Source organism: Zootoca vivipara, chromosome 6 (genome assembly GCF_965207765.1).
Source record: "Zootoca vivipara chromosome 6, rZooViv2.hap1.1, whole genome shotgun sequence".
Classification (NCBI taxonomy): Eukaryota; Metazoa; Chordata; class Lepidosauria; order Squamata; family Lacertidae; genus Zootoca; species Zootoca vivipara.
Window position 1 is genome coordinate 31,022,067 of NC_142589.1, and position 17,607 is coordinate 31,039,673.

The following is a 17,607-nucleotide window of genomic DNA, read 5'->3' on the forward strand; positions in this document are numbered from 1 at the left end:
CAAACCTAGACAGCATCTTAAAAAGCAGAGACATCACCTTGCCAACAAAGGTCCGCATAGTTAAAGCTATGGTTTTCCCAGTAGTGATGTATGGAAGTGAGAGCTGGACCATAAAGAAGGCTGATCGCCGAAGAATTGATGCTTTTGAATTATGGTGCTGGAGGAGACTCTTGAGAGTCCCATGGACTGCAAGAAGATCAAACCTATCCATTCTTAAGGAAATCAGCCCTGAGTGCTCCCTGGAAGGACAGATCGTGAAGCTGAGGCTCCAATACTTTGGCCACCTCATGAGAAGAGAAGAATCCTTGGAAAAGACCCTGATGTTGGGAAAGATTGAGGGCACAAGGAGAAGGGGACGTCAGAGGACAAGATGGTTGGACAGTGTTCTCGAAGCTACGAACATGAGTTTGACCAAACTGTGGGAGGCAGTGCAAGACAGGAGTGCCTGGCGTGCTCTGGTCCATGGGGTCACGAAGAGTCGGACACGACTAAACAACTAAACAACAACAACAAATGGGTTGTGTCCAACTAAGATTCATTCAGAGTAGACCTATTGAAATTAAGGGACCTAAGTTAGTTATTAATTTCATTGGGCCTACTCTCAGTCGGGCTGGCATTGGATACAACCCTATATGTTTCAACTTCTTCTTTTATGATCACATCTGTGAGAAATACTGTGAAATTAAAGATTCCATTCATAAATACAATGGTACATACACTTATTTTATTTATTTCAGGGCTAGGTAACCCGGGCCCTCCAAATGTTGCTGGACTCCAGCTCCCATCATCCCTGAACATTGACCAATGCTAACTGAGGATGGTGGGAATTGGAGTCCCACAAGATATGGAGCGTCACAGGTTTATTCCCCTGCTGAGGGGATTTGATCTTTAAAGGCTTCTCAGCCCTGGTTTAGGCCTCTGAAGTTTAAGACTAGCTGCAAGCTTCTGCAAAATGCTGAAAGTGACTATCCCCATTTCCTTAGAATGTAGGACACCACATTTGGTAAAGACAATGATTAATGGCCAAAAGGACTTGTAAATATACCCATCCCTCCCATATCTTGAAACTCTCAGCAAAGCTCATTAGCCATCCATACCTGTGGCATATATTCATTGCTGATTGGTATTTATTAGGACTGGTTGGATGGAAAGCAAGGGAGCCAGTGCTAATTACAGGTGGAGCCAACAAATTCTAGTTGTGCCTCCATCCTCCTCCCTGCTACCTTTTGCAATGGCGACAGTGAGACAAAGATAAAGGAAGCTGACAGCCAGTGCCACCCCATGGAGATGTGGACTAACTGGGGGTAGACTGGGGTTGGTGGGGCCATGCCCCATTTGCTCTAATGAATGACTTTCCATTATATATGCAGGTAACACAACTTACACACATTTAACTTGCGTGCATTCAGCTTTACGCACTTGGCTACTTAAAGGGGGACAAAACAGGAGCGGACGTCTGGGAAATCTGTTTTTTTCAACCCCACCTGCCATTGAACCCCCCATGAGTTTTGATGTGTGATTTTGGCTTTACACACTATTCCTGGAATATGACTCTAGCAGGTGTGGTTTCACCTCATGTGCCAAAATATCTTGGGCTGGCCCTGGCTCCAGGTAGCATGGCAGCATGTGAAAGAGTGAAGTGACTGCCATTTTTGCTGTGATTATCCACACACTGGCTCATTCATGCTTAGCCATGGTTTGGCTTAGCATCACATGGGAACTGGGCCACTGTATTGTGAAGACTAGTGGAAGCTGTACAATGCACAAAATATATTTTATCTAAACCTACTGCAATGACTAAGATGCTCAGCTGAAGCAAACTTTCCATTTGATTTGCTTGCCTTTTTTTGTTATTGTAGGCAAGAAAATGTTAGTGTATGTTGTAGTTGTTTGGGATAATCTTATTGAAGCAGCATTCGGCTTCTCATCTTCTAATTACAGACAGTTTATTGTCTAGGCTGTCCCACTTTCCATGCGGCTTCCCACCAGCAAACTAGACTTAACCATCTCCATTAATTTAATTTGGCATTTCATTCAATCAGAGAAGCTATGAACATGGTGAGCTAACAAACAAAAATAAAAAGCCCTAATACTCATCCTTAATTCATGCCCTTATCAGACATCCAGCAACGTAATGAAACCCACTCAAATGCTGAAAAAGATGTTATCTAGTGGAGTTATTAAGATACAGTAGTTAAACCTGTAAAGTAATTTAGTTCTGGTCTTTAATTACATCTTTTGGGATCATTATGTTTCCTTTACCCATAAGGATAGCTCAACCTCTTATGACTTGAGTTTAACAAAATGGAGACAGAAACATATTATGAGCGTGAATGCTTTCGAAGAAGGTATTTTTTTGGAATAATATGAAATACTGTATACCAATTTTGTTTTTGTTTTTTTAAAAAAGAACCAAATTCTAGTTTTCCCCACCTCAATAATTCTATGGATACAATTAATCCTGACTGCAATTTTACACAATTGATACATCAGGAATATACATATTTATACAAATAACCAGTCCCTATTCATAGCTCTACAATCTAAGAACTGTTAAGCAGAGAAGGGTGGGTGGGTGGGATGAATGGATGAATAATGATTGCTTGTTGCTTAAAAGAAAGTATATGAAATGTCTCATATTAGGGCCCTTCCCCCCCCCAGTGTTTACACCCCACCTTTCACCCAATCATTGCTAGATGGGTCACAACATAATAACAATATATGATCCTACATGAATAACTTAATAAGAAGATAAAGATAATAAAAACTTGCTATTAGGGTTGCATGTGGGTGTTGTTTTTTTAAAAATTAACTTGCTAACATGTAATACTCCATTAGCATCTTTGTCAATTTAATCATCCACAATCCCTTGCAAAGTGCTTAAGCCTTGTTGAAACCAGTATGGCGGGAGCCACCAGCCTTAATCCTTGAAATACCTATTTGGATATTTATAATCAGATGCAATAGTTATGGCTGGTGCTGTCCCCCCTCCCCCTTTTTTTGTTACGTTGCATCTCTCAGTTGTGATATTGCAGCTAATGCTGCCTGGGCCAGACAGATTAACAAAATAACCCCTTGCCGCCTATTGTCCTTTTCAAAGGAAGTTATACTTAAGTAATGAGCCAGTTGTGGGTTTGACACCTAACGGCACAAATAGTAGGAAATATCTGCATTATATATAGCACTGAACGACATTCCCATACTCCAGTGCACAGCTCCATGTGACACACATCCATAATTTTCTCACTTATTCACTTAAGTGAGCCAGCAGCTTTACATTTATGAAAGCAGGTTGTGTGGAGCTTTCTCCTTTGCTGGAGTGGGTGAGTAAGGAAGGCTATGAGTGTAGGGAATCCTTGTGTACATTAGGCTTCTTACAGCTGAAAGAAGCTTCAGGTTTACAGCACTACTGTGCATCAGCCATTGAGCAATAAGTGGCTATTACCATTGAGGATGGCTTGCATTGCTGATAGAAGGCTATTCTAATGTGATAATCAGCGGAAACAGGTCTTCATGGTGAAAGATGAGAGAAAAACCACACACACACACAAATGGATGATTGTAAATGTGGAGGCAAGAGCTCCCACTTATCCTTGTGCCATCAAATTGTTGAATCTGTAGTTGTGGGCGAAAGGGAGGTCAGTTGGTGGTATGTGGTTTTTTCACTGTGCTGTTGTATTGTGAGGGGAATAGTGTTTGTATGAGGTAGTTTTTCTTACATTCCAATGTAGTCGAAGCAAAATTCCAAGTATGGTTGATACTTGGCCAATAAATTATTCTATTCTATTCTATTCTATTCTATTCTATTCTATTCTATTCTATTCTATTCTATTCTATTCTATTCTGCCAGCTCTCCAAATCTCCCTTGAAGATGCCAACCAGGCTCCTTGAAAGTGAAAACTGGCTCTGAGAAAGGAAGGGCAACAGGATATGTTGATTAAGCTTGCGAGTGCATTGCAAATATTAGGAACCTATTGAAGAATGTTGTATATCAGGTGTGAGAAACTTCAGGCCTATGGCCCAAATGCAGCCCTCCAAAGGCCTCTCCATTTGGCCTTTGGAATTCTCCCTAGACCACGCTCCCTCTCTCTGGGCCACACCCCTGGCTGGCCTTGCTTCACATTTTACGTGTTTTTGCCTGGCTGCAATTTGTCCTTGAACTCCAATACAGTAAATACATCACTGGTTTGCACGGTAGATAGAGAGGGGTGTTTTGAGTGTGTGTGGAAACTAGCCTATCATACAAAGGTCAAGGAACAAGTTTGCATTTCGTTGTTCCTCCCACTCTTGCCTCCGGTCCCACCCAGCACTGAAATTTTCCCAGAAGAGAATGTGGCTCTTAGGCTAAAAAGGTTCCCCACCCCAGTTGTAGATGTTGCTTACAAACCTAGCTGTGAAAATATGGAAGAGTTATTTGATGGTTAATGGCTGGGTTCATGACTCCTATCTCCTCTGCTGAATAGAACAGAGTGGCTGGGGCAACCCAGTCAGATGGGTGGGGTATAAGAATTAATTTATTATTATTATTATTATTATTATTATTATTATTATTATTATTATTAAATGGCTGATTAGGATCTGAATCTTGGAAGTGGTTGGGTGGGGAGTTGAAATTCTGTGATTCGCCTGGTTCTAAAGAACTTTACAGCTTTGTAATGGACTGAAATTAGCAGTTTGCTTTGCGGATCAATGGTCCCCATTGCTCAGGGTAGGGTGGGGTGCCACCCCATTTCATTTCAGGCAGACCTATAACTATCCTATTCATTTTCAGGCAGAAAAAATCTGAGTCTGGCCTAATCATCACACTTTTGTTAATAAAATTTCTATCCCGCCCTTCATCTGAGGATCACATATTTATATTTTACAAAATAAAACACAAAAATACATAATATAGCAACAAACAAAAACAATACCCTCTCCACAGTTTAAAAGGCCATCAATTGTTTAATTAGCAAAAGGCCTCATTCTTAACTACATTTTCCCCTGCTCCTTCTTCCTTCAAAGCCACTCCACTTCCATTTTTCTTACAGCAAAGGTGCTGATTGTGACACTTACGTCACCTTACTTCCAGAACTGACCATAGCCTTTTAAATAATTTACTGATTTTGACTGCTTTTAATTCTTGCAGTAGATTACCGTTGAGTGATCATTAACTTTCTTCTGTTCAAAGCAATGCCCTGATGAACAATTGGCAATTTGTTTAGCCTATGTTTGTTTGTTTATTTTATTCATTGCATTTATATTGCACCTTTATTCTCCAAGAAGCTCAAGGTGGTGTACATGGTTTTCCCTCTCCTCATGTAATCCCCACAACCACCCTCTGAGGTAGGTTAGGCTGAGAGTTACCTAGTGAGATGCATGGGCCAAGTGGGGATTTGAACTCTCCCAGGTCTGGCACTCTAACCACTATACTGCACTGGCTCTATGTTAAAGACTGTGATTCTGGTCAGTGACATGCAATTCTTGGTCTTCCACCCCATGTGCTCCGAATTATTTGTTCAATCATCTGGCTAAATGATGGCCAAAACTTGAGAGTGGGGTATGGGTTAGGGAAATACAATTGTAATTCATTGAGCTCTTCCCCTGTGTTCAATCCACTAAAATGAAAAGGGAGTTGTACAAACAAAAAGCAGCAAATAGTGGGTTGCAGTGTAAGAACCATTTTGTGCTAAGCTTTTTGACCTGTCTCTTGCAAATCAAATATTTTACTAGGAGCAAAACATGGGAACCTTTTGTTCTACTTAGCATGATTTATAGCTGCTCCCAGCTGATCACCAAGAGTTCTTTAAATTAAAAGCCATTAATAGTAAACCTTGTATAGATACAAAAGATATGCAAGAAGCACTTTGTAATTCCTGCTTCAGGTGAGTACCACTCGAGCTACCTGCTCGACTTCAGATGCTAAGAGACCCACATTTCGGCAGGGCAGCAGAGCTTTTCAGTGTTAACATTGTTACTGATTCCCTCCCTTCATTTCTCCAGGGCCGATACTAATTAATGGATACAATTCACAGCTGATTAGCCATAGACTCTACAGTAATTACATTCATGTGCTAACAGTTCAGAGAATGATTTCTTACCCAGTCCTTATTCCACTCTGGTTTTCATTATTATTTATTGTCTAGATCTGGGGTGGGAAACATGCTGCATGGACCCTTGGTCTAATTCCATGTGGCCTTCTGCATCACCCACATCCCTAGACGTTGGCAGCATGCTCTTTCTATTCAGACTGTAAGTTTCCTTTGGGACAATGTTATTTTCCACTAAGGCAGGTGTGGAGAACCTGTTGCCCTCCACTACAGTCGCATCATCCCTGACCATTGGCCATAATGGCTGAGGCTGATGGGAATTGGAGTCCAATGGCACCTGGCTCTCCAGGTGCCCTGAATCACGTGGTTAGGCTCTCCTGTGCTATTTCATAGTTCTGCAGTGCACTTGGATGGCTTTTTAGTTATCATTTATTTCATAAAATTTATACACTGCTTTTGTAAAAAAAAAAGGTGATTTTACGAAGAGAATAAAAAAGTACAATTATCAGTGAAAACAGTTAAAAACAATGATACGAAATCTTCAAAAAAATCAGCAAAACTAAAACCAGATCAAAACAAGCACCAACATTCTACATACCTGGGTAGGCCTATCTAGGGAAAAGTGTTTTTACCAGGCACTAAAAAGAGTACAGTAAAGGGCCTGCATGATATCCTTAGGCAGACAGTTCCAAAGTGTAGATTCTGCCACACTAATTTGTTGGGTTCTTACCAATGTGGAACAAGTAATATGTGGCATCTGTTGTAAGAGTGCCAGTTCCCAAGGTTGAAGTGGTTGAGTGGGCATATATGGAGTAGGGCAATCTTGCAGATAAAGTGGCCTTGTCTGTAAGGGCTTTATATACTAATACAGTAGTCACACTTTGACCTTGGCCTGGTATCAAGTCAGCAACGAGTGCAGATCTCTGAGTGAAGGTGTTATATGCTGACAATATCTCATTCCTGTCAGTAATTGTGCTGCAGCATTCAGCACTAACTGTGGCTTTCATGTCAAGCGCAAGGGAAGGTCCATGCAGAGCGCATTGCAGTAATCCAGTCTTGAATGGATAATAGAATCATAGAATCATAGAGTTGGAAGAGACCACAAGGGCCATCCATTCCAACCCCCTGCCAAGCAGGAAACACTATCAAAGCATTCTTGACATATGCCTGTCAAGCCTCTGCTTAAAGAACCCCAAAGAAGGAGACTCCACCACACTTCCCAATAGTTCTTGGGAAGCTGGACTCTGTTGCTAGTACTACATTCTGCACTTTACTGCATTTCTCTGGGATTTTAGCTCATGTACAGGCTGTGCTGATGCTTTTTATTATTATTATTCATCTATCTTTTCTTTCATTCATTTTAGAGTGTGTGTGTTTATAAATAAAGCAGTGTTTGAGAGAACAGCTCTTTTAAGAACCATTAGTGTTTTCCATGTAAATCCTACTTTGTTCTCGGTTCAGTGACACGCAAAAGTCTATCGTGTCACTTTTTGCAGCACCTGAATGAGTAATGAGTAATAAGACTGTGTGCAAAAAGTCACCATGAAATCTTGATTTGGGGGATGGAATAAATTACTGTGAATGTGTGAAGTGGGTGCTTTGAAAAACGAAATGCATCAATGACATATTTATACTGTGTGTGTGTGTGTGTGTGTGTCATAGCTGCCAAGTTTTCCCTTTTCTCACGAGGAAGCCTATTCAGCATAATGGAAAATCCCTTTAAAAAAGGGATAACTTGGCAGCTATGGTGTGTGTGTGTGTGTGTGTGTGTGTGTGTGTGTGTGTGTGTGTGTATTATATAGTTAAATATAAATCTTTGTAGATGTAACCTGAGACACAATGGACCTTTTCAACAAATGCTGGTTTTAGTCTTCCCTGGTTAGTTTATTTATTTAGTCAAACGTATAGACCACATTCAATATAGAATTTTTTTTCACAATAAGGAGTTATAGACTGTAAAATGAGGGTGATATTAACACTTTTCAATGATACATTATGGACAGGCAAAAACACAAGGAGGCATGGAACAAGGCTGGGGAAAGGTGTGGCTTTGGGAGAGGGACTGTGGCCTAGAGAAAGGGAGTGTTCCTAGGGCCAGAAAAAGAGGCCCAGAGGGCCGCGTTTGACCCATGGGTTTGAGATTCCCCACCCCTGCTCTAAATATACAAGATAACAATGGAGATATACAGATATATCAGCAGATAAAACCATAGAGAGGAAATCAATTATTTCTACTAAAAATCATTAGTATGATGATGATCCATCAGGGAAGGCTATGATTTCTTTTGGGTAGGCACTATTATTGTGGTAGAGAGGCAGTGCAATACTTTCCCTTAACCCAGTGTGAGCTGGGTCTTCCATGTGAGCATCAGATCCCAGAGGCGCAGTCTGCATGATCCTAGGGGAAGCACTGAATCAGTGGAGCACAAATGGGAGGTAATGTGACAGCATATGTGTGCCTTGCAAAAGGTCCCAAATCCAAACCCCAGCACCTCCAGAAAAGGTTAGAAAAGACTCCTCCCTCTGAGGCCCTGGAGAGCTGCTGCCAACCTGAGTTGACAGTACTAGCCTAGATAGATAGTCTATCTAGCCGCTGCTAAAGGTTTGGCTCAGAACTTAGTTCTTCTTTTGTTTTTCTTTCTTTGTGCCGGTAGAATGAGAGAGTTTCTTACAAAAATAATTACATAGGCTGTATCTCAGTAGTAAAGCACATACTTTGTGTACAGGAAGATATCAGGTTTAATTTGCAACAACTCACTTAAAAGGATACCAGTTAGCAGTATTGGAAAATTGGAAAAGGCCTTTACCCAAGACCCTAGGGGTCTTGGGTAAAGGGGTCAGAGCAGATTATTCTGTAGATTAGGTGCAGATACCCTTTGGCCCTCTAGATGTTGCTGAACTATACATCTCACTGGCCATCTTTGCTGGGGAGTTGTATTTCAGCAGCACCTGGTCTAGATGAAGATCTGTCTAACTATGGTAGGCTTAATTTTCTGTAGAAAGAGGCCACATATAACCAACAAAAATCCCACTGGGATAATTAATTATAAATCACCAATAGTATTTGTTTGTAGAACTAATAGGATTCATCACTGTGCATCTAATAAGAGTAATTAAATACACTGTTTGAATGCCATTGGTTAACTCTGATATGGGGAACCTCGGGTACAGACCTCTCTGGCCTTCAGGGATTTTCATAGGCTATGTTTATTTATCAAATGGCTCCAGGACAGGTCCCCAAAACACATACTTAAAGCAGGTACAGTTTACGTTAAAAACATAAATAAAACCACAGAATATTTTGTATTTCCAGTTCCCAATCTTGTATTTTGGACTACTTGTGATTTATGCACTTGCAATAAATTTGAGTTGCTACAAACATAGAATCACTGTAGCATTCATTTACTTCAGAGAGGTCTCTCTGTGTTAAAAAACTGTTGCAATTTACACCAGCTGAGATTTCCAGAGTTCAGGAGAACTGATATTTTCTGTGTTTTGCTACTTTGGCATCGAGGTGGAAGGTGTTTTGGGTGAGTTCATACAATTACCACGCCCAGTATAATGTGAGCAGGTACTAATGGTTGTACTGGAGGGAAATGGGTTCTGGATGAGACCAGCAGGGGGAGGATGCCAAGATCTGACTAGTTGTAGTTTTGTATATAGTTTGGTAGCAGCATGCTGCTAAGTAAAGTTTGTTTCTTCTAATCCAGTCTCTGGATCATTTGTAATCTTGCAAATACTACACCTACTGCAAGACTGATGCCATTTTGCAGTGGATATACAAGGGAATTTGAGATCAGCCAATCCAGTTTTAAAGGCTTTGCAAGTGTTGGGTTTGGGCTTTCCCATGACAGAAGAGTCTTCGTGGGGAAAGCACTTTGTGATTCCAAAAATGATTATGATTCTGCCTTGAGTAACACAGAGAAGTATGTGCTGCCTTGCAGCTTTCTCCTGACTGTACTTAACATGTATCTTTAAAAAACAAACACGAAGAAACACCTGAAACATATGTCAGGAGATTTCCAGTGCTCCCAGGTAGACACTATCTAAGATCTCAAGAGCAATTCACGTAAAAATTGGTCTTCTGGTGGCTGTTTGAAATTGCTGTATAGCAGGCATAGGCAACCTAAGGCCCGGTGGCCGGATGCGGCCCAATCGCCTTCTCAATCCAGCCCGCAGACGGTCCAGGAATGAGCGTGCTTTTACATGAGTAGAATGTGTGCTTTTATTTAAAATGTATCTCTGGGTTATTTGTGGGGCATACAAATTCGTTCACCCCCTCCCCAAATATATATATACAGTATATATAGTCTGGCCCACCACAGGGTCTGAAGGATGGTGGACTGGCCCACGGCTGAAAAAGGTTGCTGACCCCTGCTGTATAGGCATGCAAACTACAGGCACTCAAGAGGCCCCAAACCTAATGCCCTCCCTGGCATCCATAACACTCTACAGAGGTCAAATTTGCATTTGTTTCTCCACCCATCACTTAGAAGGTGGCACAGAAGGAAATGCGGCCCTGGGTCTGAAAAAGGTACCCTGCTGCAGCGTGCACTATCCTCCAGTATATGGTGGTGGTTGTAGGGCAGTGATAATGAGCTAACATGCACAGCACTTTGTAGTGCTGTGAATCATCTTCGCTGTTCACAACTTAGTAAAGTCTGTGAAGGAGTAAGCAGCTGCTTGCAAATTCCTTTGGGAGATTTTGTGGTTGTTGTTGTTGCAAAAAAAAAGTGTTTGAAAAACATCTTAACATGGTTGCCCTCTGGCTAAATTTGTTAAACAAGATTCACCAAAGCAAAGCATATGTTTGAGTCACACAACCAAGAGAGGATGGACTCCTGACATAGTCTTTTGACTACTTGGTGATGAAAGCTTGCCTGCACAAGGCCCTGGGTTCCATCCCCAGCATCTCCAGGCAGGGCCGTGGAAGACTGGCTGAACCTCTGAATTGCTGACACCCATCTTTGTAAACCACACTTAGCAAGATGGACCACTGATCTCAGTTTGTATAAAGGAGCAGTTCTTCATCTAGTGATAACAATCAACAAGTTATTTTAATGATTCCTAAAATATTAATATTAAACTCGCATTTTTTTTAAGCCTCCGTCAACAATTAATGCCAAGTAAAGCTTATCCCGTCTTCTTCTGAAATTGGAATGACAGTTTATTTGGCTTTGCTTGAATCTTCCTGGCTTATTGTTCTAGCTGGCGAGAGAATCACCTGCTAGTGGGTTCTATTCCTGAAAACCAAAGCTTGTGAAATGCCAATACAGTGTTACCTCGGTTTATGAACACAATTGGTTCCGGAAGTCTGTTCATAAACTGAAGCATGGGTGTAATTGGTTCCGGAAGTCTGTTCATAAACTGAAGCGTTCATAAACTGAAGCAAACTTTTCCATTGAAAGTAATGGAAAATGAATTAATCCGTTCCAGATGGGTCCGCGGCGTTCATAAACCGAAAATTCATAAACCGAGGTGTTCATAAACCGAGGTTCCACTGTATGGCTTTCGGAACAAATATAAAGATACATCCATATATGTCCAAGATTTTTATACTTTGCAATTTGGCTCCTAACTGGTAACTTGAGCTTTCCTGCACAATGCATTTCTCAAATGAGGCAGAGTGTGTTTCTCCTCTCCTATCATTCAGTCCTATGAGCTATGGAAGGGAGACTTTTCATGATTTGCAGTGATTACATTTGTCAGGATAGAGAGGGCAGGAGTAGAAGAAGAGGCACTTCTAGAGTATAGAGGCAACTGCCTGTAGCTACCTCTAAGACAGGTATAGCCCCTCCACAGAAAGGAAAGTGATAATCCCAGGGCACTCGATCCCTAGTTTTCAAAGGACCAGTCTGCATTTTTGTCACTTTGTCACTGGTTACAGAATCAAGGAATGGCTTGCATGTCCAAATTATAATTATAATTAATTACTCACCCTTCACCCTAAGGTCCCTGGGCAGGTTAAAACATTAAAGCATAATATTAAGAACTGTTTAAAATAGCTTGCAAGTACAGTGGAACCTCGGTTTATGAACACCTCGGTTTATGAATTTTCGGTTTATGAACGCCACGGACCCATCTGGAACGGATTAATTCATTTTCCATTACTTTCAATGGGAAAGTTTGCTTCAGTTTATGAACGCTTACTCCGCGGACCGTCTGGAATGGATTAATTCACTTTCCATTACTTTCAATGGGAAAGTTTGCTTCAGTTTATGAATGCTTCAGTTTATGAACAGACTTCTGGAACCAATTGTGTTCATAAACCGAGGTACCACTGTACAAAAATAATGTGTGTCCTAAAAATAATTCACATCCAGTGTCAAAAGCAAGGGTAAAAATGTGCTTCTTCAGCATTTACTAGAAGCTGTGTAATGAAGGTGAGAGGCACACATCTGTGAGGAGGGAGTACCACAACTTAGGGACCACCTCAGAGAATGCCTTCTCGTGGGCCACCACTCCCCGAACCTCTGATGGGGGAGGAACTATCAAGAAGCACCCCTCTGCTGATCTTAGCACCCGAGAAACTTGGAGGCAGAATTTTGTGTATCGTTCCAAACACCGCCTTTCAGTGAATTCATATCTGTTGAATAATCACATGGTGAAGTACACGAATGTGTTACATGGTTTCAAGTGATACAGAAGTTTTTCTAAGGAGTTTTGTCTGATAGTTTAGTACATTTTTATCCTGCTGTTCATTGAAGGAACTCAGGGTAGCATAAGGAACTCAGGGTAGCATATATGGTTTTCTCTCCAACTATGTTATCCCCACATCCATATGAGGTGGGTCAGGTAGAGAGAGAGAGAGAGAGAGAGAGAGAGAGAGAGAGAGAGAGAGAAAGAAAGTGATAGGTCCATGATTACCCAGTGAGCTTCATGGCTTAGCAGCATATTGAGCATAGGTCTCCCAAACCCTACTCTGATACTCTAACCACTTTACTACCACACTATCTTCCAAAAGTCTGTGAGTGGCATGGCTGAGTGGAGATTGCATACTAATATGTTGCTCTTTCTTAGCTGGTAAGTCTTCCAAAAGATGGAAGTGGTCATCGTTAGGGTATTGACTAGGGTTGGGGGAGGTCCATGCTTAGGCACTTTGACCACTATGCTAAACTGGCTTATCCCAGCTAACAAACGGCATAACAAACATCTCTTCTACCATCTCTATCAACAAGCAAACAGTTAGCCAGAAAGGGTAGTATGTGGGTCTATCAGTTGCAGTTACCACCTCCCTCACATAACTATCTGCCCTTGTCCTAAAATCAGCTTCAGAGGTCCTTTCTGCCATTTTGTGGGATTTGACATATTAGAACAAGAGACAGGGTCTTTTCAGTAGTGGCACAGTGGTTCTGGAATGCCTTTCCAAGTGAGTTTCATGTAGCTTAAGACAGAAATTGAAACCCCATTTGTTTCAGCAAGGTTGATTGACTGATCATATTGCTGCCTCTTTTTACAAGCTGTTTTATTATATATGGAGTGGAATTGTTTATTTTAACTTACATTATTGTTTTATTGTATGTATGGGCTTTTTGTATTATGGGATATAGATATTTAGCTCTGTTTTTGTATCCCACACCGAATGTGACTGCAGAAGTAGGGAATGAAAATATCTCAGCCACCATTATTATTATCTACTGCCAGCACAAGGTTGACCAACTTTTCAGATTTCATTTCAAAAGAATAACAGGCCACACTATTTGTGGCCTGGCCATATGAATAGCTTGCACAATAATTAGCCTAGGCTCTCCCCAAGGACTCAGGGTTGTAGCTCAGAGGCAGAGTTCTGCTGGAAGTCCCAAGTTTTCAGTCTGCCTCTTCTTCCAATAGGGTTGAGAATATCCGCTCACTTGGGCTTGGTGGGGGGCAGCGTTGGCTGAACGATTGAACTGGATCCAGGAATGATTGCCTTTGTTCTTCATGGCCAGGTATGGGCATGGAGGGCTGTGATCTGTCCATCCCTGTGTATTTAGGAGGGCAATGTGGAGCAGCCCACCCTCTTGGCTATTCAATGTGGGATTTACCTCCCACCCATCCATACTGTTGGGGCCCGCTCAGTGGGGGAGCGGGCAAGTTGGTGTAAGGACCTTGCTGTGGTTAATCGGTCACCATATTTGGGGCCAGAGAGGGATTTTCTCCTGCAAGCAGATTGGTTGGCTTGCAGATTTTCACCTACCTCTTAGCAACTGTCACAACTTTAGTGGATAACGCATTGGGCTGGATGTTTAGTCATGTAGGTATCCCATTAAAGGGGTCTAGGAATGGGTGACTCTGTCCAGGAGTCCATATGTGGACCAATGGCAGGCCTGTGGAGGATTGTGGTACCTGATCCATGTTGGGTGCGACTCCCCAACACAGGGTCGACCCACTGGGTTCCTATCAGCCAGCATGCAGGCTGCCTGAGGCTGGGTACATGTTCAATGCCTACTCTTACCTGTAATCAATAAAATTGTGGCCTGATTCAGGCCAAAAACAATCTCCTGTGCAGATTTCCTCAGTCTTCCCTGCACTGGCCGCAGACACCATAGTGCCATCTGAAACTCTGTTGAGCCAGTGTCAACCAATTTTGTATTGACTCAATGATCTGCTCTGGATTGATACAAATTCCCATGTCTCTGTATTCCCTCTCTGTAGGGTAACCATAAGCCCTATTTCACAGAAGACAGCCCTCTATTTGGAGGTGTCCTCTATTCAAAGTCTGATTTAAAGATAACCACCACAAAGGGAGAGCAGGAGGGGCCCTGAAGTGGACCATCAACAGTTAGCATCTGGGCAGATTGGCATTATAGTGGGATGCACTGTATTTCTCTTTAAATTGTAGGGATTATTTTTAAATTGGCATATATGCTCATACTCATTATCAACACGTGCAAAATTTATCAATAACTGCATAATTTCCTTTCCTCTCTTTTGGTGATGCATATGTGGCTACCATAACTCCTGTGGAAGTCCAATGAACACTATGTTTGTGTGCCAATCATTCTAAGAACCAGTTTTCTACATGGAGCTCCAGTGAACCTCAATGGCACATGGTACTTGCTTGGAAACATAAGAAGTGCCCAGAGTATGGCAATGTAATTTTATAAATCACCCAGCTTACAGTTTCAATTGTCCTTGTAACATTTGTGTTTTGGAGTGAATGGGGGTTGTCTGATATTGTTAGGGTATTGCAAATTAAGTCATAATGTCCTTTGTGTTTAAAGTCTTCTATGCATTCAGAACTTGACTGTTTTTGTTGTGGTATATGTTGTTAAAATGTAGGTGTCTCTTTCTCTTTTTTTCAGTTCGGCAACAACAATAACTACATGAACATGGCCGAGGCCAACAATGCATTTCTCACTGCAAACGAGGTAGGCGTTGAATTTCTCTCTCTCCCCCGTTTCCCACCTAATGCTCAAACCCTGACATTTGCTTTGATAATTTTTACAGACTTTTCAGTGGATGACGGGCAAAGTGCTGATTTTTGGGTTTTCTGTTTTATGGAGCGCAAAATACAGACTTTAATGAGAGAGAAAATAACCTGACAGCTCTCCATTACCAGTCAATTTACTTGTCTGTTAGACTGTTACTTACATAGCATGTCAATAGAAGCAAATCTGCTCTCTCTCTCTATATATACACATACATATGTGGGAAAACAACGCCTCCCTCCTCCTAAAAATGTAACCAGAAGGAAACAAATGAAAGGCACAGTAGGTGTACATCTTTAAAGCAAACAGAGTAGCAGTCATTAGAAGCTAATGCGCTAATTATGGTCATGGATACAAACATTTTATTTTTAATTTGGGTTCTTAACACTATTACGAAAACAAAAGGAAAGCAGCACAGTTGGTGGCATCATTTGTTTCCTGGGGAAATGAGGAAGAGTCTTTCAGTGGAAAGTGTTCAACAGCAGGCTTAAGAAGAAACCATAGATCTGAATTGATGGGGCCTGACTAGGTCATAGAGGTGATGAATTTGGCCTCTAGCCTGGGAGGGCGAGAGGTGGGAGCGGGGTAGTAAGCAGAAAGGGATGCCAACCACTTTGTTCTTGTAGTTCTTCTTCTTCTTCTTCTTCTTCTTCTTCTTCTTCTTCTTCTTCTTCTTCTTCTTCTTCTTCTTCTTCTTCTTCTTCTTCTTCTTCTTCTTCTTCCTTCTTCTTCCTTCTTCTTCTTCTTCTTCTTCTTCTTCTTCTTCTTCTTCTTCTTCTTCTTCTTCTTCTTCTTCTTCTTCTTCTTCTCTCCCTCTCCCTCTCCCTCTCCCTCTCCCTCTCCCTCTCCCTCTCCCTCTCCCTCTCCCTCTCCCTCTCCCTCTCCCTCTCTCCCCCCTGACAGCTAGTTAAAGGATGTCAGTGCAGTGGTAGTGACATCAGTTCCAGTCTGTACTGTTTTTGGCCAAAGCAAATGCCTAGACAATATCATATGCAGCCATTACCCCCATGGATGTGCCTGCCCCTCCTTCTCCTTTTCTTATTTACAGAAATATAGAGATTGCACATGGTAGAGAATGAAGGTGACAGCAAGTAGTAGGCAGCAACTGAATCCTGCTTGAGGTCAACACCGTGGGCAAAAAAAGTCTTGAGATTAATAAAATGTGGAGGGGGTTGACCATTCTGAGTCCAAAACAGCATTCTCCCCAGTGAATGTGCCCCCTCACCATGGGGAGTGAGGGTATAAGGAGAAAAAAATATTGGTGGGGGCAATTCTACAGTAGCTGTGGTTATATTCCAAATAGTATTTTTATGAGCAGCTTTTTAAAACAATGGCTGCCTTCTGCCTCTTTCTCTCTCTTTCTCCTTCCAACAAGACTGCCTAGATAAGGGAAGATTGCTTGGCACCAGCTCCAGCGTTAGTTGTGATAATGAACACAAACCCCCATCTGTAATGACAACATGATGTTTCATTCTGTAGAATTTCATTCCTCCATTTGAATCAAACATTGATGAAAGCTCTACTGCCAGCAGCTGTTCAAAGACAATTTAATTCCAGCTGTGATAATTCACCGTGTCAGACATTGGCTGTTATATGTTGATACAACAGCTCTCCAGATTTGCATTTTTATCAAAAGGAACAAATGTTTTGAACATTTCAGTGCAGATGGCATTTAACCACACACACAGTTTTTGTTGAGGGTTGGTGGAGTTATCCCCCCTACCCAAGCCCTAGCTCTCCTAAAGAAATCTAAGAGAGAAATGTATGAAAAGTTAATAGCTCTTAAAATTGTGATTGGTAACATGACCCCTTAAAAACAATCTACTGTTCTGGACATAATGGTACCTTTCTCCACCATCAAATTACATGCCATTCAGGCACTTCTTACAATGTGAATAGTCCCTGTGATTTGGAATAAGACTACTTCACTATGAGGTTTCCCCCCATTTAGATTGCATTCATTTTACCCACTTATCCATACATTACTTCAGCAATCATGGCATGAGATACAGTTTGATGTTTTGAATTCTTATTTTTTTAAAAAACCTAAATAAATCATTACTAGTTTACAAGATACTGCTCCCCACCCCACATGCTTGTAAGAAGATATTACTAACGTGATGAATATCTTTTTTGAGAAAATGCTGTAATATTGTATAGTTTGGTTG

The 17,607-nt window shown here is 41.5% G+C and overlaps 1 protein-coding gene across 1 annotated transcript in view; it reads left to right on the forward strand.

Moving 5' to 3' along the window:
• The window catches only part of TOX3 (TOX high mobility group box family member 3), a 99,451-nt gene that overhangs the window by 53,581 nt on the left and 28,263 nt on the right, over positions 1 to 17,607 (forward strand). The window contains exon 2 of the mRNA XM_035120017.3: positions 15,314 to 15,379. Within this exon, the coding sequence (XP_034975908.2) occupies positions 15,314 to 15,379 (66 nt within the window). The remainder of the gene's footprint in view (positions 1 to 15,313; positions 15,380 to 17,607) is intronic.